This window comes from Sminthopsis crassicaudata, chromosome 4 (genome assembly GCF_048593235.1).
Source record: "Sminthopsis crassicaudata isolate SCR6 chromosome 4, ASM4859323v1, whole genome shotgun sequence".
Classification (NCBI taxonomy): Eukaryota; Metazoa; Chordata; class Mammalia; order Dasyuromorphia; family Dasyuridae; genus Sminthopsis; species Sminthopsis crassicaudata.
This window is the reverse complement of record NC_133620.1, coordinates 170,968,260-170,988,149: the sequence shown is the minus strand read 5'-3', so window position 1 is coordinate 170,988,149 and position 19,890 is coordinate 170,968,260. Positions and strand designations below refer to the sequence as shown.

The following is a 19,890-nucleotide window of genomic DNA, read 5'->3' as shown; positions in this document are numbered from 1 at the left end:
TATTGAAAGGAGCTAAGATTTCATTAATATTTCATCTAGTGGATGAAATATTAATCTGTTGTAGGCCATAATCTGTTAAGGGACAGGTCAATTCCCTGAGAGACTGCATAGCTGTGGATCATAATATTGGAAAGTTTTGCAAGGCAGCCTTTGCTGACACAGGTGTTGGGGACTAGGAACGAGATAAATTGGAGGCAGAGGGAAGAGGAGAGAGGTCAGAGAACAGCAACTGCCTCTCAGTGAGAGAGGTCAGAGAACAGCAACTGCCTCTCAGTCTCCTTGTATTATCCTCTCACAAGAGGAGACCCATTCTGGTTGGATCTACAAGCAGTCACTGTCAGATGGCTCCTGTGTATTTCAGCAGCTCTCCCATGTATTCCAACAACATTCAGCTCATATATAAATAGGTGGTTTCATGATTTGCTGTGGCCAAGGAAATTTGTCACATGGTATCCAAACTTCTTGTGGTTACATTCTCTAAACTTAGGAAGGCATGGAGTTACAATGAATCCAAATAACTGCGATCCTCCTCCTCCATTTCCTTCTTCATTCTCCTCCTCCTTCTTATCCTCCTTACTCTCATTTGAAGTAGAACTTGAAAGAGTGCTTTTCTAGGAGAGGCTTAAAGAATTTGGAGTTATGTCTAAACTGTGATTGTATTTTAATGGAGTGGTCTTCTTTGTAAGAAATAAAATGAGTAAAAATAGCTTGTATCTGTTTTTTTCCTATAAAAAAGTTTAACCAGAATTATCCAGTAATACTCCTTCTATCTATGCTGGATAAGGGCCTATCTGTATCTGAAAAGGAATAGTCCCTTTTGAAAGATTAGACAAAAGACAACATACCAACTGATCCCCACAAAGCCTCAAAAGCAGTCCACTAATTTTGTTCTAAGATTAGTATCTCAATACCTCTGGGTTGTTTAGAAGTATCCACAAGACCAATCCTTGAAAGAAATGAGAACCCTGTTGTAAGCTCATTATCATGACCACTGAAATCATCAGGTGACATGATAGAATGCTACTGTGCTACAAGAAATGATGAACTAGTTGATTTTAGAAAAACATGAAAAAAATTTTTTTTAAATGGAAAGATTTGCAAGAAAAAATGAAGAGTAAAATTAGAAACACCAAGAGAATGTTGTACTACAATAACAGAAATGTTCTTAAGAACTATTTTAAACAAGTTATTTTGAATATTATAAATATTCAAAGCAACTACAAAGGACCTATGAAGGAAGATATTTTCCATAGTTAGAAAAAGGACAGATAAACCTAAGTATGTAGCATGGTTTTACATGTACACCCATATACGCAAATATGCACACACATATGCATATTTATACTTAAAGATGGCTTTCTCTAGGGTAAGCTGGGGAGGGAGGGAAAAAAGTTAAAAGGATACCACAGAAAACAAAACAAAACAAAAAACTTAGAAGCAGAGAAAAGAAGAATAGCTTTGAAAATGTGCAGTATTTATCACATAGTCTTTTTTTCTTTTTTTCTTTTTTTTAAGTGAATGTGAAATGGAAATTTATGGTTTTATATTGAATCGCTTTTTATGTTGTGTTATATGTATATGGAAATGTTCTCCCTTTAGTCTTTTTTATTTGTTTAAAATGAATGCAAATCAATGAGGAGATTATTAAAATGAGTGAGGTTTATTTTTATACCTTTATAGAAACCCAATACTCTCTTAAGTCAAATAGAAGAGAAGAGTGTTCTACTGAGATCTAGATTACTTCTCTTAAGTCTTTAATCTAAGATTTATTGATCTCAGTATCAACAGGGAGATAAACTTTTGAAAGAACACATCTAAGAAATACGAAAATAAATATTCTAAATTGGCAAACACCAAAGCTTCTTGACTTCATAAACTTATTTATTAACATATTTCTCATTAAAAGCTTACTACATTTTAATTAGTATAAGTAGGTGTATTATATATCTCTATATTATATAAAAACAATAAATAAGCAGTACTTTATGTGTCTTCTATGCAATTTTAAAATACATGTATTATTGTGTACCTTAATTTAAATAAACTACTAGGCTCAACACTTTTGAGTTCTTACATCACAATTGATATTTTAAATTCTATAGAAAAAGAACTTTAACTATTAAGTACATAATCTTCTTACTCTTTCCATTACTGAAAACAATTTTAACTGGGCACTTTTTTAAAAATGATACCTTTTTATTTTCAAAATATATGCAAAGATATTTTCCAATATTCATCCGTGCAAAACCTTGTGTTCCAAATTTTTTCTCTCTTTTTCCCCACTCTCTTCCCTAAACAGCAAATAATCCAACAGATGTTAAACATGTGCAATTCTTCTACACATTTTCACAATTATCATGCTGCACAAGAAAAATGAAATCAAAAAGAAAAAATTGGAAAAGAAAACAAAAAGCAAGCAAAACACCAATAAAAAAAGATGATAACACTGTTGTGATCCACATTCAGTCCTCACAATCCTCTTTCTGGATATAAATGGCTTTCTCCATCAGAAATCTATTGGAATTGGCCTGAATCTCCTAATTGTTGAAAAGAATCACGTCCATTAGAATTGATCCTTATATAATCTTGTTGCTGCTGTATACAATGTTCTTTTGGTTCTAAGTGAAGTTCACTTCACTTAGCATCAGTTCATGTAAAACTCTATAGGCCTCTATAAAATTTTCCTGCTGATAGTTTCACAACTATTCTAACTGGGCACATTTTAAGATACTAAGAAACTCAGAGAAACTGAAAATTGCAAAGATGGAAATAATGTTTTTTTCTGACTTCTGATACATGAGGATCAATATAAAGCCATTTTACCATGTGGATAAAATGCCTTTTCAAGTTGTTTCTAATGCACAATTTTCCACAGTCTCAGTTTGATATCTCAAGTACCTATTCTCACAATGAAGTCTTGAAAATCTCATTAGGAAAAAGTCTATTGAGTCTTTTTTAAAAATTGAAGAAAAAGTAAAGTCAACAGTCTCATGGAAGAAACTATTCTGTAATATAGAAAGAGATGATTTGGAGCTGAAGAACATGGGTCCTAATCCTGGCTCAAATTCTTATATGTGAAACCCTAGTTTATCTCGAGTGTGTGGAACTCTTCCTCATCTATATAACCATGAGTTAAAACTAGTTGACCTCTGAGATCATGACCAATTCTTATATTATGGTAAATGATCCTATGATTCTAGTGGAAAGAAAACTAATTTTGAAGTCAAACACCCTTGGAGAAAGGGTATTTGAGAAATGAAATCTATTGAGACATAATTTTATCAATTTTGCACTACATATCAACATCTACTTCACTAATTATAAATGAGCAATTTTGTTTTTTAAATTGGGAATTGAGATTCCCTCCCCCAACAAATTCTTATGCAAAAAAAGCAATAGTTTCACTATTCTATACAATGAAAAAATATTTAAATAAGCAAGTAAATAATTGATATACTTTGGTTGAATGTAAATTAACAGACGTTTGACTTCTTTTAAAAGGGTGATTATGTGTGTGTGATGCATAAAATGCTCAAGAAATGGAAAATTTATGTGCCAGAGGTTAAGAAAAATATTAAGATGCACTATAATCTTAAAATATTAGTGAACTGGAATATAGAAAAAGGAGAAATCCATATTATCTTCTCACAGGGAAGTTATGAAAATCCATCATGTTTGCAAAAAAAAAAAAAAAAAAAAAAGAAAAAAGAAAAAAAATGAGAGCTTATTTAAATAATATGTTCATTAGGAGAGCAGGAAAAAAATTACAGAAGATCTAGTGTAGTTCACTAAAAAAGAACAGGATCTAAGGAAGTATTTGCTGCTAGAAGGAAATTGAGATATGGAGATAAAAAAAATGAATTTAACTCCAGCATATTATTAAGTTTTAGAACCTAAAATAAAGCAAGAACTACAAAATATAAGTTCCTCTAGAAAGGATCTTATGATAATAGAAAACCTACATCAAGAAAATAAATTTAGCAAATCAATTGTTTATATTCAGACATATTATCCATGTTAGCTTAACAGCTTAAAGAAATATTCTCTTCACCATTAGTAAATAAAGGAATCAGAGAATGAGTGAAATGGAAGGGTGCTTATATTCCACTTAACACAAACTGTAAGTGAATCAGCTCAAGAATCAGCTTTTTCCTGAAAAAAGCGTTCATCCAGTGTTTTGTCTCTGAAACAAATGAAGAAATATAACTGAAAAATCTGCCACAGTTACTATTATGTCAGTCAATCTATACAAAGTAGGATTAGCGTCTGTGGAAACCATTTATTGGACACTTCAGCTTCCAAAGGATAGATGAGAATTTAAGGAGTCATTTTGAGAAATAGAACATGCTTGCAGAAGTCTGCAATTTGTAACAGTTCAGAGGCTATTGTTACACTACCTATTGTACAATTCAAGATATACACAAATATAGAAACTCATATAAATAATGGTAGGAATGTTGATCCAAAAAAGGGCTATTTTTAGGGAGAATTTTCAATGAATGAATAACCATTCAATGTAAAAAAAAAACCTTTGAGGCTAGTTTCAAGGAAGACACTGAGTAATAAGAATTAAGAGCTAATTGTGAACAGAATGGAAAGACTAAAGTGATTGTAATAATAACCATTGACCAAAAAGTGTTAAAGAGAGATGGATTGGTTTTGCTTTTGTGATGTTTGATGATGGTAACTCATTCAAAAATAGCAAATTAGAACAGTTTTTTGTTTGTTTGTTTGTTTGTTTTTGTGATGACAAAGAACAAGAAAAGGGTGGGGTTGCCTAAAGGGAGGATGGATAAACAATGATGATACTGACACACACATACTCTCACTCATATATGCATGTATGTTATTGAGATACTGCCTAAGAAATTATTGGAGATTTTTTTTTTTTAGAAAATTGTAGAAAGACATACATGAACTAAAGCAGGGTGATATGAGTAGAACCAGGAGAACAACATGGATGATATTTAAAGGGCAAAATGATTTTAATGTTACCCTACTGAAAGGGTAATAATAAACAAATTATTTTAGAGGCCTTTATTTAGATAGTTCTAACTAATACTCAAGTATTTGCTTATGCTGTCTATGTCTCTTTAAAGATTTGACAAGTTTGCTTCAAATATAAGAATTGCAAAAAATCTATACTTATCCAATTCTTCTTTTCCATGACAAATTTTCAGATATGAGAAGATAGGGATCATGCCCTTTCACAAGTATATTGGAAAAGCCAATCTGAAGGATTCATTTATATTTTAACATATAAAGAAAAATACATTTCCAGAAGTTTCTTTGAAGCATAAACTCAATTACAATTTTATATAAGTTCTAAAGGTAAAGAGACTCTTCAGGGGAAAAAAAAAAAGGGTTAAAAGTTTCCTAATCCACTAACTATAAATTGAGAATTACTGCTCATAGTAATTCTGCAGAGAACCAAAAGATAAGCAACAATAAATATGAACACACTCACCAACAGACTAAGTAGTAATCTATACAAATATCCATTTATTTACTTCTCACCATCTCCACATTTATTTTGTTCACCCTAGGGTTCTCTATTTTATTTTGAGCTAGTTAGGATAAAATAGTTCTCAGACCACTTTACTACATATAGCCTCATCCTGACAATTTGCAGGCAGATTAGGCTTGATAAACTTCCTAATAATTAAAGCTATCCAAAAGTGGGTAATAAGCTCTTTATCACCAAAGGTCTTTAAGAAAAGACCTTTGTCATTTATATCTTAAAGAAAAAGTAAGATGACCACATAGTATACAAGTTGTAGAAAAAATATTCTATCAGCTATGGATTGGACTATATGTCCTGTAAAGTCACTTATAAATTTAAGATTTTATGACTTAAAGAACTGAGGAAACATACTCATATTTAGAGCTGTAAGGAACCTTAAAAGACATGTAATCTAACAGTCTCATTTTTATAAATGAAGAACTGAGTTCCACAAAGATTATATGACTCATCTAGGAACACCCAACTGATAAGTGTCTATGAATTTCAAATTAACCTCATTAATGTTATTTCTCCCTGCACAGGTTCAATCTCTAAGACTTTCAAGACATAATCTCCTCATCCTATTCCCATCTTCTCCAAACTTACTTGCACATTTGTTTTCTGATTTGCACTGTGTCCTCCTTTGGTCAGATTTGATTTTTCAGATTTCATTTTACATATATTATTTTCTTCTGCATAATTTTTATACTGATCCTTCAGTTAACCTAGCCTTGACCCTGAGATCTGAATTTATCCATCATGCACCTAAAAGTATGAACAATTTAATTTTCTTTTGTTGGACTACACATTGCTTGAAATATTGCCCCAAAGGTTTCTCAAAATGTAATTTATCAAACTGACAGTTCTCCATCTTATGAACCATGCTCTAGTAAATCTAGTTTGTGAAGCACTTTAAAAAGAAAAAAAAAATCTTTTTTATTCTTTTTACTTCTAGCTATTCTAAGGAACTATTTTTTAAGTGGAACACAGATAAATTGGAAGAACAATGACATTTAACTGAGAGCTGATAGAAGACACAGTATTTAAATAACTTCATAAATTAATTCACATCTTCAAGTGGAGAATAAGAAAAAGGATGAATCTTCACAAGATCACTTCAATCTAAGGAGAAAAAAGTTGCATGACAAAATAAGTGAATTAAAATATAATCTGTCCTCAAGTGGTTTTGGTACTTTTTCATTGACAAATTTATCCACATTAGTTCAACAGTCTAGTTAGCCTTACCTGCAGCCATAACTTGTTATTCACAGCATCTCTCCCAGTAGCAATACATTGAAATGTAGCATTCTGCCCTGCATTGACCTCTACATCACCCAGCCTCAAGAAATGAGGGGATTTATCTATAGAGAGAGGGGAGGAGGGGGAAATGATAAACACAATTCACATAGATCTTACATTACATATTTTTACTTCCAAAAGATTAACAAAATAGGTAATTCTAGAATTGCCCAACACACATTCCATGAAAACAAAGATATTCTATTTTCCTTTAAAAAAAAAAGTTAATTATATTCTTTCCACAAGGAAAAGAGATTTCCTTTTGCCTCACCAACAATTTCCTTTTCTTTCCTTTCAATAGCTTTGTTTCCTTAGAATATTTATGCCACAGTAAAAATAACGTTCTACATGCAATGACATTCAATAATTGTGGATAACAAGTATTGTAAGTAGTAAGTGAAAAATAATAAAACCATTACAAATGGTAATAAGGAAAAGCAGACAACACAGAAACATCCGGCAAAATAATGCAAACTTTCCAAAACATGCTCAATTGTATCTGATGTACAAAAATTATACCAGTGCCAAAGAAAGACGAAACACCCCATTTAATTAGTCATACCTTCATTCTTTCCTACCAATCAGCCTGACACAATACAATTTCTATTGCTTTTTCTATCTAGTGCTTCCCAGAAAATAGCATTTCAGGTGCCACCAAATATTGTAACAGTTTGTATGACTAAATCTTCATGTCTGTACTGCCTCAGGAAAGCCACCCAAGTGAAATATTATACTGACAAAAGTGATGACTACAGTTGATGGATATATGAGTTATAAATCCCTCAGATATATTTTCTTCAGAATTACCTGTTAAAACTAAAGCTTTTCTAATGCTTTCTTTTGAAAAAAAAAATAATAAAGACAAAACTATTAAAAGGATTGAGGGCTCATTTGAATCACATATTATTGGTAAATTTTAGTTAAAGTCAGAGAATTTTTGTTCAGCCTTTTGTTATTCACCATATATTTTATAAGGTCCAAATGATCACTCGATTAGCATACTACTTATTTTCTCACCTTAACATTGTAAAAGAATATATGATGCTTATTAATCCTTACAGTGAATAAATTTTCCCCTTCTTTATTCTTAGAGGAGACAATTAAAACTCTGCTGCCTGTATTTGATTCTAGGAAGATGGTAGCTGCTCCCTAGAAAACACTAGAAGAAGTAATTAGGTGCCACTGCATTAAAAATAGAGCAATGACACCTATTTTTAATAATATTTCTTCCACATCAATGACAGTGTATATGTAAACACACACACACATAAACCTAAAATGGAAGATCACTGAATACTTAAAGCAGTAATATAAGGCCTTTTATATTCAGATGTTGGGGTCAGGATTATGACTGACTGGACAATTGTCCTAAATCGGGGTTTAGCAATTCTATGTAACTCTTATACTCTAGTGGATACTATTTGACCAAGAGATAAGTAAGAATGCCTATCTGAAAATAGGCCAGATTTTGACACAAACCAAAACATGTAAAACAACTGTTAACAAAGTATGTTAAAATAGATTAATCAGCAATCCAATTTGACATAAGAATCTATTTGAATATTTAGACTAGAATAGGCAAAACTAATTCCTATACTTAGCTTTTTTTTTTTCCCCTAAAGAACATCTTAAGAATATTTCTAGATATCATGGCACTGTACACACTGTACAAACACTGTACATACATATGTATGTATGTGTATTTCTTCCAATGCTTTCAATTGTGAACTTAAAAAAAAGTTCAGATAAAGTCTGTCCTATGTAACAGTCAGTAATTGTATCTGCTGCTAGAATTCTTATCACCCTTTTCTATTTAATAGAAAAAAAAATCTCAAGTCAATGTTCTTTGTACACAGAAGATATAACAATTATCTAGACAAATTGATGAAAAAGGAGAAAATACTAAGGGAAGTTTGAAAAAGGTTATGTGATCTGCACAATATTACAATGAGACTGAGATAAATTCAAAAAATGACTTTTCCTTATAGTAAACCTAATGTTCTATTGGATAATGGATAAAAACTTCAGAATAAAACTTAATCTGTAATTTATATACTTTTTAAATTCTGTAGTTATATATATATGGCCTTGCATTTAATAAGAATCTATTTAGTTTTTACAATTGAACTGATTAATAGGGATGGAATATTTTCTTCACACAATCTATAATATAAAAATGGTTTCTCTATAGGCAGTAAAGAGAAACTCTAGAGACAGGGGGGGAAAAAAGAGAAGTGATCAAGTGATGAAAACTCAAGTCAATGCCAATATCAAATAGGTCTTGAAAAGCCTCAGGAAAACATAACTTTTAATCACACTTACCACAAGGATAGCTCAGAACTTGGATGTCATCAATGGCAATGTAGCCATTTCTCCCATCTGAGACTTCAGCTTCAAATATTACCTGTCAGAATGAAAGGAAAAATGTTTACAACACTTATTTCTGTACATTTCCCACTGTGGAAGGAGAGAAGATGATGTGACTTTTATTTTCACTGAATTTTCCATAAGGATTAAAAGGTATTTATTGTATTGCATTTTTGATTTTACTCACATTCTAAATGTTAATCACAGATGGATCACAGGAATATGAGAACAATAATTATTTTTTCTGAGATGAAGTTGTCAGTTAAAAAAACTCAACTAAAAATTGCTGTTTTATCTCTGTAAGCAATATGTGGTCTCCAAAAATAAATTATGTTGCATAAATATACATGAACACAAACATACACATACATGCACATCATTGAAAATGGAGATAAATATGGAAAAAGGATGGGGCAAGCTTGTTTCATCACATTTCATTAATAAATCTCACTTGATCCTCACAAAAATTCTGGAGGAAAGACAGAGAAATATCATTACACAAAATTAAACTATTTATTGAATGGCTTATATGTGTTAACCATAGAAGACAGAAAGACAAAAGAATATAGATTCTTGTTAGAAAGGAAGTGATTCTGTACTAGAAGAGACAATATATTCACAGTTAAGTATAGAGATATGTGCAAAAAAAAAAAAAAAAAAAAAAGCATGTTGGAGGGTTAGAAGTGAACATTTAAGTAAGGTCTCTTTTAGGAGATGGGACCTGAGCAATATATAAAGTGGAGTTGAGAACATTGGCTGGAAGAAGTAAAATTTACCCCAGATCATTGGGTGAAGACATGAGCAATTGGCTTGGGATAAGATCGCTGATCTTCTGGCTCCTATCTAAGTACTCTTTGCACTAACTCTTCCTTATATATGTAGGAAATAAGAAAGCAAGCCTTAGCTTCCTGATATAAGAGAAAGGGAGGAAAGGGGGTTATATGATCTGCACAATATTACATCAAGAACTGGGAAAAATTCAAATAAATGATCTTCTTTTCCTTAGTGTCATAAGTGATTATAACTATTTACTGGACCGGATTGGATTGAAATGAGGTCAGTGATAGCAATAACAGCAGACTGAAGCCTGTATGTAAGGAAGTGACAAGGATCTACTTCCAAGGAGTAGGAGCATAATTTGAGCTAAGTATGATGAGAAAGAATCTTTTTAGAGAGGAAAAAAATGAATCCATTATGTCATTCCAAAGGAACTATTATGGGAGAAGGGGGAATGGAACTGTCAACTTTTTGGAGAAATACAATGTAGATAGATTATTCCCTACCAAAGATAAGCAGAGAGAAATCTTAATGTGGGATAGTAAAGATGGATTCAGATCTAAGGATACAAACCTACCTCATTTGTAATTCTGATAATGAAATCTGAGATCATGAATTCTGAGATCATTGTTATGTTAGCATTATTATAGGATAATATAGAGCATGAATAAAGGCAAGGAGCTATATAGAACATGAATAAAGTCTGTCTATAGAATAATTTTCACCTTGAGCACTTGGGATATTATGAAAGGATCAGAAGGATGCACAGCTACCTTCTTACTTATCTTTTTACTTATTCTGTTCTTTATCAACATAATTACTTTCTTCTTAATTTATTTTTACTATAATTATAAATATTAAATTAAACAAATAATTTTATTTACAGAACAAAGCTAAAAAAAGGGAAATGATTGTATATGAAATTTCAAGTTTCCATTATATACAGCTTGTTTGTTTTTAAAGTATACAATAATTTCAACATACACTTTCTTAAATTATCTTGTTTGTCTTTATTTCCTTCTAGTCTTCTTTCTAGTTTCTTCTCATATGCCTGCAATTACTATTTTTAAAAAACACCATTATTCTAAATCATTTAACTTTTATACCTTTGACATCTAACCTATGTTTTAAAGTTTACTCCAAAATCATCTTCCTTCAGAACTTCCTTTATCCTCCCAGTGTTTTCTTTCTCTTACTTCACTTATCACTTTGTGTATCGCTTAAGCAATTAAATACAAAAATAAATAAATAAATAAATGAAAAGACAAAAAAAAAAAAAAAAAAAAAAAAAAAGAAGGGGGTATGTCTTCCCATAGAAGACTCATCTAAGACACTGAAGACCTCTTCACATATTTAAGGGCACCAATATAGATAATTATTCTGCTATTTCCTATAATGTATAAACAGAATACCTCCTATTTAGTCATATGTATCATCAGTAACTTTGTCTTATTTTATGTGCCCAAGTAAAAGCTGGTAAGGGTAACTTGGTTGGGTCTACTCTGAATTATAATTATAATAAATTTGTCATATAGTATGATAAATTTGGTAGGCTACATATAAATACTGCATCCATCAGGACAAAAGGGAGTAAATGACAATTCTCTGAACAATGAGTAGTTACTTATTAAAAGTCACAGTATGGCAAAGGCTCTTAGAAACAAATAGCTATCTCTACTTTCCAAGGAAACATAGACCTTCTCATATCTCTTACCAGCCTAAATTCCTATTCTAGTGACTCTGAGTGCTCTTTGTAAGTAATAAATTCAGTCTCCTACTTCATTTTCAACAAGTCACTCCATTTTCATTCAATAAATTGAACAAACATATTAATTAAGTCATGATTACATACAGATACTTTGCTAAAAGTTAGTGTTAAAAGGTGAAAATAATCTATTCCTTGCACCTAAGAAATGAATTCTTACCATTAAAAACCACATGTTCAGATCTTATTTCATATATACACAGCATGATGAGAAGTATTCAGAGCTTAACCAGTGTGAAACGAGAGAAAAATAAGCAATAAAAATTTTATCATCATGTCTTACGGTGTGATGAGAATATGTAATAATCACAATAATGATACTAGCCCTGTATACTCAAAGAGATCAAAGAATGAAGAACAGAACTCATCTGTATAAAAATGTAGTAACTTTTTATGGTGGCAAAGAAATAAAAAGTAAGAGGACATCCATTTTTTTAAGAGAATGACTAAACAATTTAAAAGTATATGCATGTAATAAGATATTGTGCCTAAAGAATTATGATTAATAATTTCAGAAAAACTGTGATTACTTATATAAATTGTTAGAGAATAAAATGAGTAGAACTAGATGTAGAATTTGTAAAGTAGGGGCAGCTAGGTGGAGCAGTGGATAGAGCACCAGTCTTGAATTCAGGAGGAACTCAAGTTCAAATATGGTCTCAGACACTTAACACTTCCTAGGTGTGTGACCCTAGACAAATCACTTAATCCCAGCCTCAGGGAGAAAAAAAAAAAAAAAAGAATTTGTAAAGTAACAACAAAACAACTTTAAAAATCTAGGAATTCTTATCAATGCAATGATCAACAAGTTCCCAATGATTTGTTCAGTGCTAAAAGATTTGTAAAGTACTTTAAAAATAATATCACATACTCTTATTTATTCTCACACAATCAATACTTGTTGAATGAAACAAATGGATGTTAATAAAGAGAAGACAGAGACAGAAAGGTTTTTATGGCAAGGAAAAGCAGTAAATAAAACATTGAATACTACTGCTCAATAATATAGCATTCTTAAGTAACATATTTCATTTACGGCCTAATAAATATGTTTCATTATGACATGGATGTTACAGTAGGTTTCTGAAGGTTATTGAAGCAATATAAAATTTATGTTTATATTCTACCAAATTAGGAAAGATTAGTACAGGCCTGAAAGCATATTCTTTCAGCCACATGTGTATCAGTCTACTTTGGTAAGAGAGAACTATATCACCTTATGGTTCACAATTATGTGTTTGTTTTTTTTTTGTTTTTTTTTTATTACAGCAATCAATAAAAGTATTTTTTTTTTAAATGAAGGCTTCAATCTTGTATAGACACCTTGATTTTCCTAACACAAGTGGCAGAATTAAGGAGAAGAGGGAGACTATTCAAAATATCAAACTTATTAGATGACAAATATCTTAATTTAATCAATGGTACTGAGATCGTGGCAAATTGCCATCAAACTAACATCAAAATGTACAAAACTGAGTTACTCAAGAGAGCTCAAAAACTTCCTAACCTTACCAAATTCTTGATAGCCTTGTAAAGAGGAAAGACATGAAAGCTTTGTAAAACATTATGAAGAAAGATAAAAACCACTGGACTATTGTATCTTACAGAGCAGTGAAAATAAGTGAGAATAATATATGCAGAGAAAGTTTGATGAAAGAAAATATTTATGATGAGAAAATAATGGATAGCAATAGAAGGAGGGTCGAAGATAACATGAAATGGAAATGACCAGGTAGTAATTCCACTGAAATCAATTTTCATGAGCAACCATACTGAAACCCTTATATATGGCCTTTTCAACTTCAATATTTTGTGTGCCCCTGTTGGAAGTGCCAATGAGGAATGAAAATAAACATATTAAAAAGTTGAATTGTGAAGTTACACTTTACATCCTTAAAAAAGAAAGAAAAATATAGCCAATACTGGAGGGGTTGCAGGTACACTAATATACCACAGGAGTAAATATTAATTGGTCTAATTAAATTATTCTCCAAAATGATTTGAAATCATAACAAGAAAGATATTAAATTACACATATGTATTAAAGCAGTGATATTATTAATCATGTATCCCAAAAATTCAAAGTTAGAAAGAAAAGACTCCTAAATAAAAATATATATAGATATTTATAGCAGCACCTTTTTTTTTTTTTTTTTTTTTTTTTTTGAAGCAAACACCTGGGAAGAAAATCAATTCTCATAAATTGGGAATGTCTAAACAGGTTATGGCATATAAACAAAATGAATTATACTATACAATTAAAAATTATAAACATGCTGTATTCAGACATACAGAGAATCATAAGAATTAATATTCAGTGAAATAAGTAGAAAAAGTAGAATAATTTGATCAATAATTTTAACAATCTGAGGGAAAATGACCAGTAAAATTTCAGAAATCTAACAAAAACAGCAACCAATCATGATTTTAAAAGACCAGTGAAGAAATATACCTTCTTCTTCATAGAAATGGCTAAAAATGTTTAGAACCAGATACTCATTCTCAGGCATGTGCAAAGCTTTGATTTGTTTTGCAGGATGATTCACATTTATTAAAAGTGATTTTTCTCATGGGGGTAGTCATATGCGGGAATGTTGATACACTGATGCCTGTGTTTCTAGATAAATACAACAACAAAAACAACTGTGGCCAATAATCCTCTAACTATGAATGACGACCCTTAGGTTCTTATGTCTTTCTGGAGAATGTTTTCTGCAAGCTTTAGAATATTTTAGGGCCTTCTAAATGGTATCCAAAAATATTCAATAATATTGGCCTAATATTTCATATAGAAAAAAAAATAGAAAAGATATGCTCTTACTAAAAACTATGACTTATAATTTGGAAAGTCAGCCCATTAATCCATATACATACATAAACACACAGACACATACACATACACACACCTACCTACCTACCTAGTTACAGAAAGGCATTAATTAAGTCAGGAATTGAATAGATGGAAGAGAGGGGAGCCGGTGCATATTTAGAAATTTTTATTATATTTTTAATGATTATAATTTACTTTTTACAATAAATGCCCAGTTTTTCCAAAAATATAATTCTAGTGATACCAATATGAAGGAGAATCTTCAAACACCATGGTTTCTATTAAATTAGAATTTTTGAATAATCCAAAAAGCAATGGAGTGATATACACTGGGAATGGTTTTATATGGAAGATGGGGTGGGGGAGAAAGTAAGTGTTATACTTGGAATCCAAGAAACTAAGTTAAAAGTCCAGCTCTGTAAATTATACTCTGTATGACCCTAGATAACTCAATTAACAATGTTGATGCTCACATATGAAATAAGAAAATCGGCTAGGAAACACTAGAGGTTGTTTCTAATTCTACATTTTTTTTTTTTTAATTTTCAAAACAGGGGGGCAGCTAGGTGGCTCAGTGGATAGAGCACCAGCCTTGAATTCAGGAGGACCTGAGTTCAAATCTGGTCTCAGACACTTAATACTTCCTAGCTGTGTGACCCTGGGCAAGCCACTTAACCCCAGCCTCAGGGGGGAATTTTTTTTTTCAAAACATACATATAAATGGTTTTCAACATTCATTCTTGTATTCCAAATTTTTTCTCCCTCCTTTCCCTTCACCCTTCCCTAGATGGCAAACATGTGCAATTTTTACCAAAATTATCATGCTGCACAAGAAAAATCAATCAAAAAGGAAAAAAATATGTAACTCTAAATTTATAATCCTATTAAGTATATCATATATCTCTATTGAAATAATATATAATGTCTGATTTAAAGGAAATATTTCAGGAGAAAAGAGAAATGGTCTGGTCAGGTACATGTTCCAGTGCCTCCCATGATCTGTAGGAATGCCTTCAGCACATTGGACAGATCCTCTGAAAGATCTATGAAAGAATAAGACAGAAAAGGGAAAAGGGGAAGAAAGGGGGGGAGGAGAGAAAAAAGAGAATCTAATGCAAGTCTTGTGGGGCATCTATTATTCACCAAATATTTTACAATATTTCCTCATTTGGTCTTCCAAAATCCTGTAGGATAGGTGTTCTTATAACTTATTTTGTTATTGACAAAAGTGAGGCAGATCAAGATTAAATAAATTGACCAAAATTACACAGTTAATGAGCTATCTTAAGATCATATATGGACTCAGGACTCTTAAGTTAAGTGTTCTATCCCATATGCCACTTAGCTTCCTAATATGTGATTTCATATCAGATAACAAACATATAAGATGAAAAACATGACTATAGCATGAATGGAATGAGGATACCTGGGCAATAAAAGACATCAGTGGATCACAAATCAGTGACATATTGAAAAATGTGGTTTTCTGTATTATATTAATGATTTATTTAAAAGTAATATTATGTATCTTACCATTCAAATGCAAGCTATTTTAACTTATTGACTGGCTCTACTTTTACTTTTCCAAATTGTTAAAATTCCTTTGTTTCAGAAACTGTTTTAGGAACTGGGATTACTGCACCCCTGAGAAAAGTATTTTATTTGCTCATTTAAATTCAACTTCATTCAAGAGGGTATAATAAATCTAGGCCTTTGTTTAAAAGGAAACTAAAGAAATGTTTCTTGATTGTAAGAAAATAATTAGTTTCTCTTTTTACTGACCTTTTTCTCTCTATTAGGTGTTGGCTTTGCATCATTAACAAAGGCCAGGGAAAATTTCTGAGTCTATTTCTTGACTGGTAAAGATCTAATCATCTTTTTCACTTCAACAGAGCGCACAACTCATAAAAGTTTTTTTTCTGACCAGTCCCTCAAAAAAGTGGGAGAAGTAGAAAGAGTTCCACTTTGTAAATTAAACAAATCTTGTGCTAATGGGTCAGTTCTAATAGAATAGTCATTCTCATGAGGGGGCTTTTTAGGATTTGTCATTATGACAAAAATAAACTTAAGGAAAAAAAAACAGAATCTAATCACTCTGCTGAGGTGTTGAATGCGCTCTACTTTGTTCACAAACTGCCTTTCCCTCTCCTTCACTCTATTACCTGAAATCATGAAGATGGATCTTTTCATTTAATTTTTTCATCTGTAGCAACATTTCTGGACAACTGATTGAAAATAGGAGTAGAGTAAAATAGTGTAAAGGAGACAAATAATGAGAATAAGGACAACTTTATTGCGGTTAACAATTATTTGCGAAATATATGAACACCAATGACATTTTTGTTTTAAAATTTGGATGAATAGAGGATATTTTAATAATCTTCCTATACTCCAAAAGTGAAATTTATCATAAAGGGGGAAAAAAAGCACCTTTTTTCTTTTTAAAAAATAGTTTTCATTTTACATCATTTTTTCCAAATGTATATTTCACTCTAAACCTATCAAGAAAATTATCTATTATAATAAAATCAAATGAAAAATAGATAATTAAAGCAGTTCAGCAAAAATGAACCAACACACAAACTAAGACTGATTGCAACTGAAATTCTCACATTTACAGTCACCTACCTCTAAAAAGAAGAGGTACAAGATAAATATAATCTTACTAAGAAATTAAAAATTTTAAATATTTCAAGGAAATAAAATATTTAGACAAATTAAAATATGTACATATAAACTGAAATATAGAACTACATTCATAGATAGAGAAAAGCCAGGAAGTTGTTTAAGCTCTCTAGTTTCCTATGGAAACAATAGGAAATCAAGCATCTGAACAGATACAGATATGAAAGAAACTACAAAGAGACTGAATGACACAATTTTTCCAGTTTGAGATTGGACTTTGGATAAGGTCTATCTTACTTGGGTGAGGGGGCAGCAGTCCATCATCACAAACAATGACCCAGAAAGCCAATGAGAGCATATTTCAGCAAACAAGATCACCACCACCACCTCCACCACTCCTGGCTCAAATACAACAGTAGCACAGTATATATAGTGAAACCTCCAATTCCAGTGCAAAAGGCAAATTGCCAACCTGGAAAACTAGGCAACAAAAGGCCAGACTAGATCAGGTTATCCTCAGTGCTGCGAGCAAATTACTAAATATGGCAGGACCTGCAATCAAAGCAAAAGCCAAAGTGTCCCAAAACTCAAAGCCACACAATAAGCTCGGAACAGTGTCCCCTATGCCCCAGAACTTGACTTTAGAAATCTGGAAAAAGAGAAATAGGGAAGGAAGGGGAAGGGGAAAAAAAGAAGGAGAGGGAAAGAAAGAAGGGGAAGGAGGGAAGTAAGGAAGATAGAGCAAGAAACAAAAAAGATCCTTGACCACAGAAAGCTGCTATGGTGACAAAAAATCAAAACCCCAAGACAACATGCCTATATGCAAAATCTCAAAGAGGCATACAAATTGGTCTCAAATCCAAGAGCATTTTTTGGAAGAGCTCATAAAGCTCATAAATGAGTTTAAAAGAAAAATAAAAGATGTAGAAGGAAAATCTGACAAAGAAATGATGAGTGGGCAAGAGAGAGTCAACAGCTGGGAAAAGAAAAGTCAAAAATTGACATATGAAAACAACCCAAATGGAAAAGGAGGTACAAGTGGTAAATGAGGAAAAACTTATGTTAAAAATTAGAATGGACAGGAAGGGGAGAGTTAGGTGAGGTAGTTTCCGGAACTTCAAGATCAAAAGGAAAATATTATAAGTAAACAGAAAGAAATAATTCAAGTCTGGAGAAATTACTAGGACTCAGCAGCTTCTGCAATAAAGAATTGGAAGGCCTGGGATACCATATTACGCAGGACAAAGGAATTTGAATTACAACCAAGAATCAACAATCCACCAAGATTTAGCATAATTTTTCAGCAGCGGAGATGGGCCTTCAATGAAATAGGGGACTTTCAATTATTTCCAATAGAAAAACCAGAACTAGGGGGCAGCTAGGTAGCACAGTGGATAGAGCACCAGCTTGAATTCAGGAGGACCCAAGTTCAAATCTGGTCTTAGATACTTAACACTTCCTAGCTGTGTGACCCTAGGCAAATTACTTAACCCCAGCCTCAGGGAGAAAAAAAAAAAAAAAGAAAAACCAGAACTAAATAGAAAATTGAATCTTCAAATACGATTAAAGAGAAACATAAAAAGGTAAACAGAACTGAATTTATATAAGTAATAATCTTACATATTTTCAATTATTTTGTTTTTAAATTTTTAGTTTATGAGGCACCTAGATGGGGCAGTAAATAGAATACTGGCCCTGAATTCAGATTTGGCCTCAGACAATTAACACTTCCTAGCTGTGTGACCTTGCGCAAGTCACATAACCCCAACTGCCTCAAGAACAACAACAACAAAAAAGAATAAAAAAGAAAAGCACTCAGGTCTCTGGTAACATAAATTAAATATAACTGCGTTTATAAACGTATCTATTTTTAATACTGATTTCTATTATATACAATTGAAATTTCTGCTATAGATTATTACAATTAGCACATAAAAAAAAGTATAATGGTTAATTCACAATTGACCTCCATTCATTAGAGTTTCTATACCAATAAAGATCCTAAAAATTTAACAAAGACACTGAAGATTCCTGGCTTCAAAAGACTCTAAAATTTTGGCTAAAACATCACTGTAGTGTAAGGTATCCCAAATGCCCTTTTATAAATGTGATTTCTATATAAAGGTAATTTCACCAAGAAGGGAAAAAAAGGACAAAGGTATTTAATACATTTTACCTAATTCATAAAATTTTGTTGACATAATAAAGTTACTTTCCCTGGAGAAAGTCCTGAATACTTTTGCTGAGCTAATTTAGAAACCACAAAAACATAATTACTTTCATTTCCATGCTAAATGATGCTGTGAGGCAGTTTTCTGCTGACAGGGCCCCAGAGGATCTTAAATACCGCAAGTCAAACTCTTGTAAGAAAACTTTTTAAATCTAGGGTGGTTTTTTTTTTTTTTTTTTTTTTTTTAATGAAAAGAATCTCCTTTGTGAAGGCACTGTTCCTATGCATAGGTTAAAGATTTGAGCTGGAATGGGCCCTTATGCATCATCTATCCCAATTTTGACAGAGAAAACTGAGGAAATTTGGCATGGAGAGAAGTCTCAAAAAGATAAATAGATGCCTAGGTGCATTATTATTCAAGGAATGGTAAACTCTGTATACTGGGCTGTAAAATACATCAGATTTTTAACCTGGTCAAATTTGCAATTGAACAAGGCAACAAGTAACAGCTAACAATGAGACAATATGTTCTTAATAAATTTTTTTTCTATTAA

General features: G+C 31.7%; 1 protein-coding gene across 13 annotated transcripts in view; it reads right to left on the bottom strand.

The window, feature by feature from the left end:
• The window catches only part of PTPRK (protein tyrosine phosphatase receptor type K), a 742,018-nt gene that overhangs the window by 356,211 nt on the left and 365,917 nt on the right, over positions 1 to 19,890 (bottom strand). For all 13 annotated transcript variants that reach the window (XR_012489194.1, XR_012489195.1, XM_074309869.1 and 10 more), the window contains exons 4-5: positions 9,125 to 9,206; positions 6,749 to 6,864 (exon numbers count right to left, since the gene is read on the bottom strand). Coding sequence is in view for 11 of the 13 variants with exons in the window: in XM_074309869.1 (XP_074165970.1) it covers positions 6,749 to 6,864; positions 9,125 to 9,206 (198 nt within the window). In the remaining 2 variants the exon portion in view is untranslated. The remainder of the gene's footprint in view (positions 1 to 6,748; positions 6,865 to 9,124; positions 9,207 to 19,890) is intronic.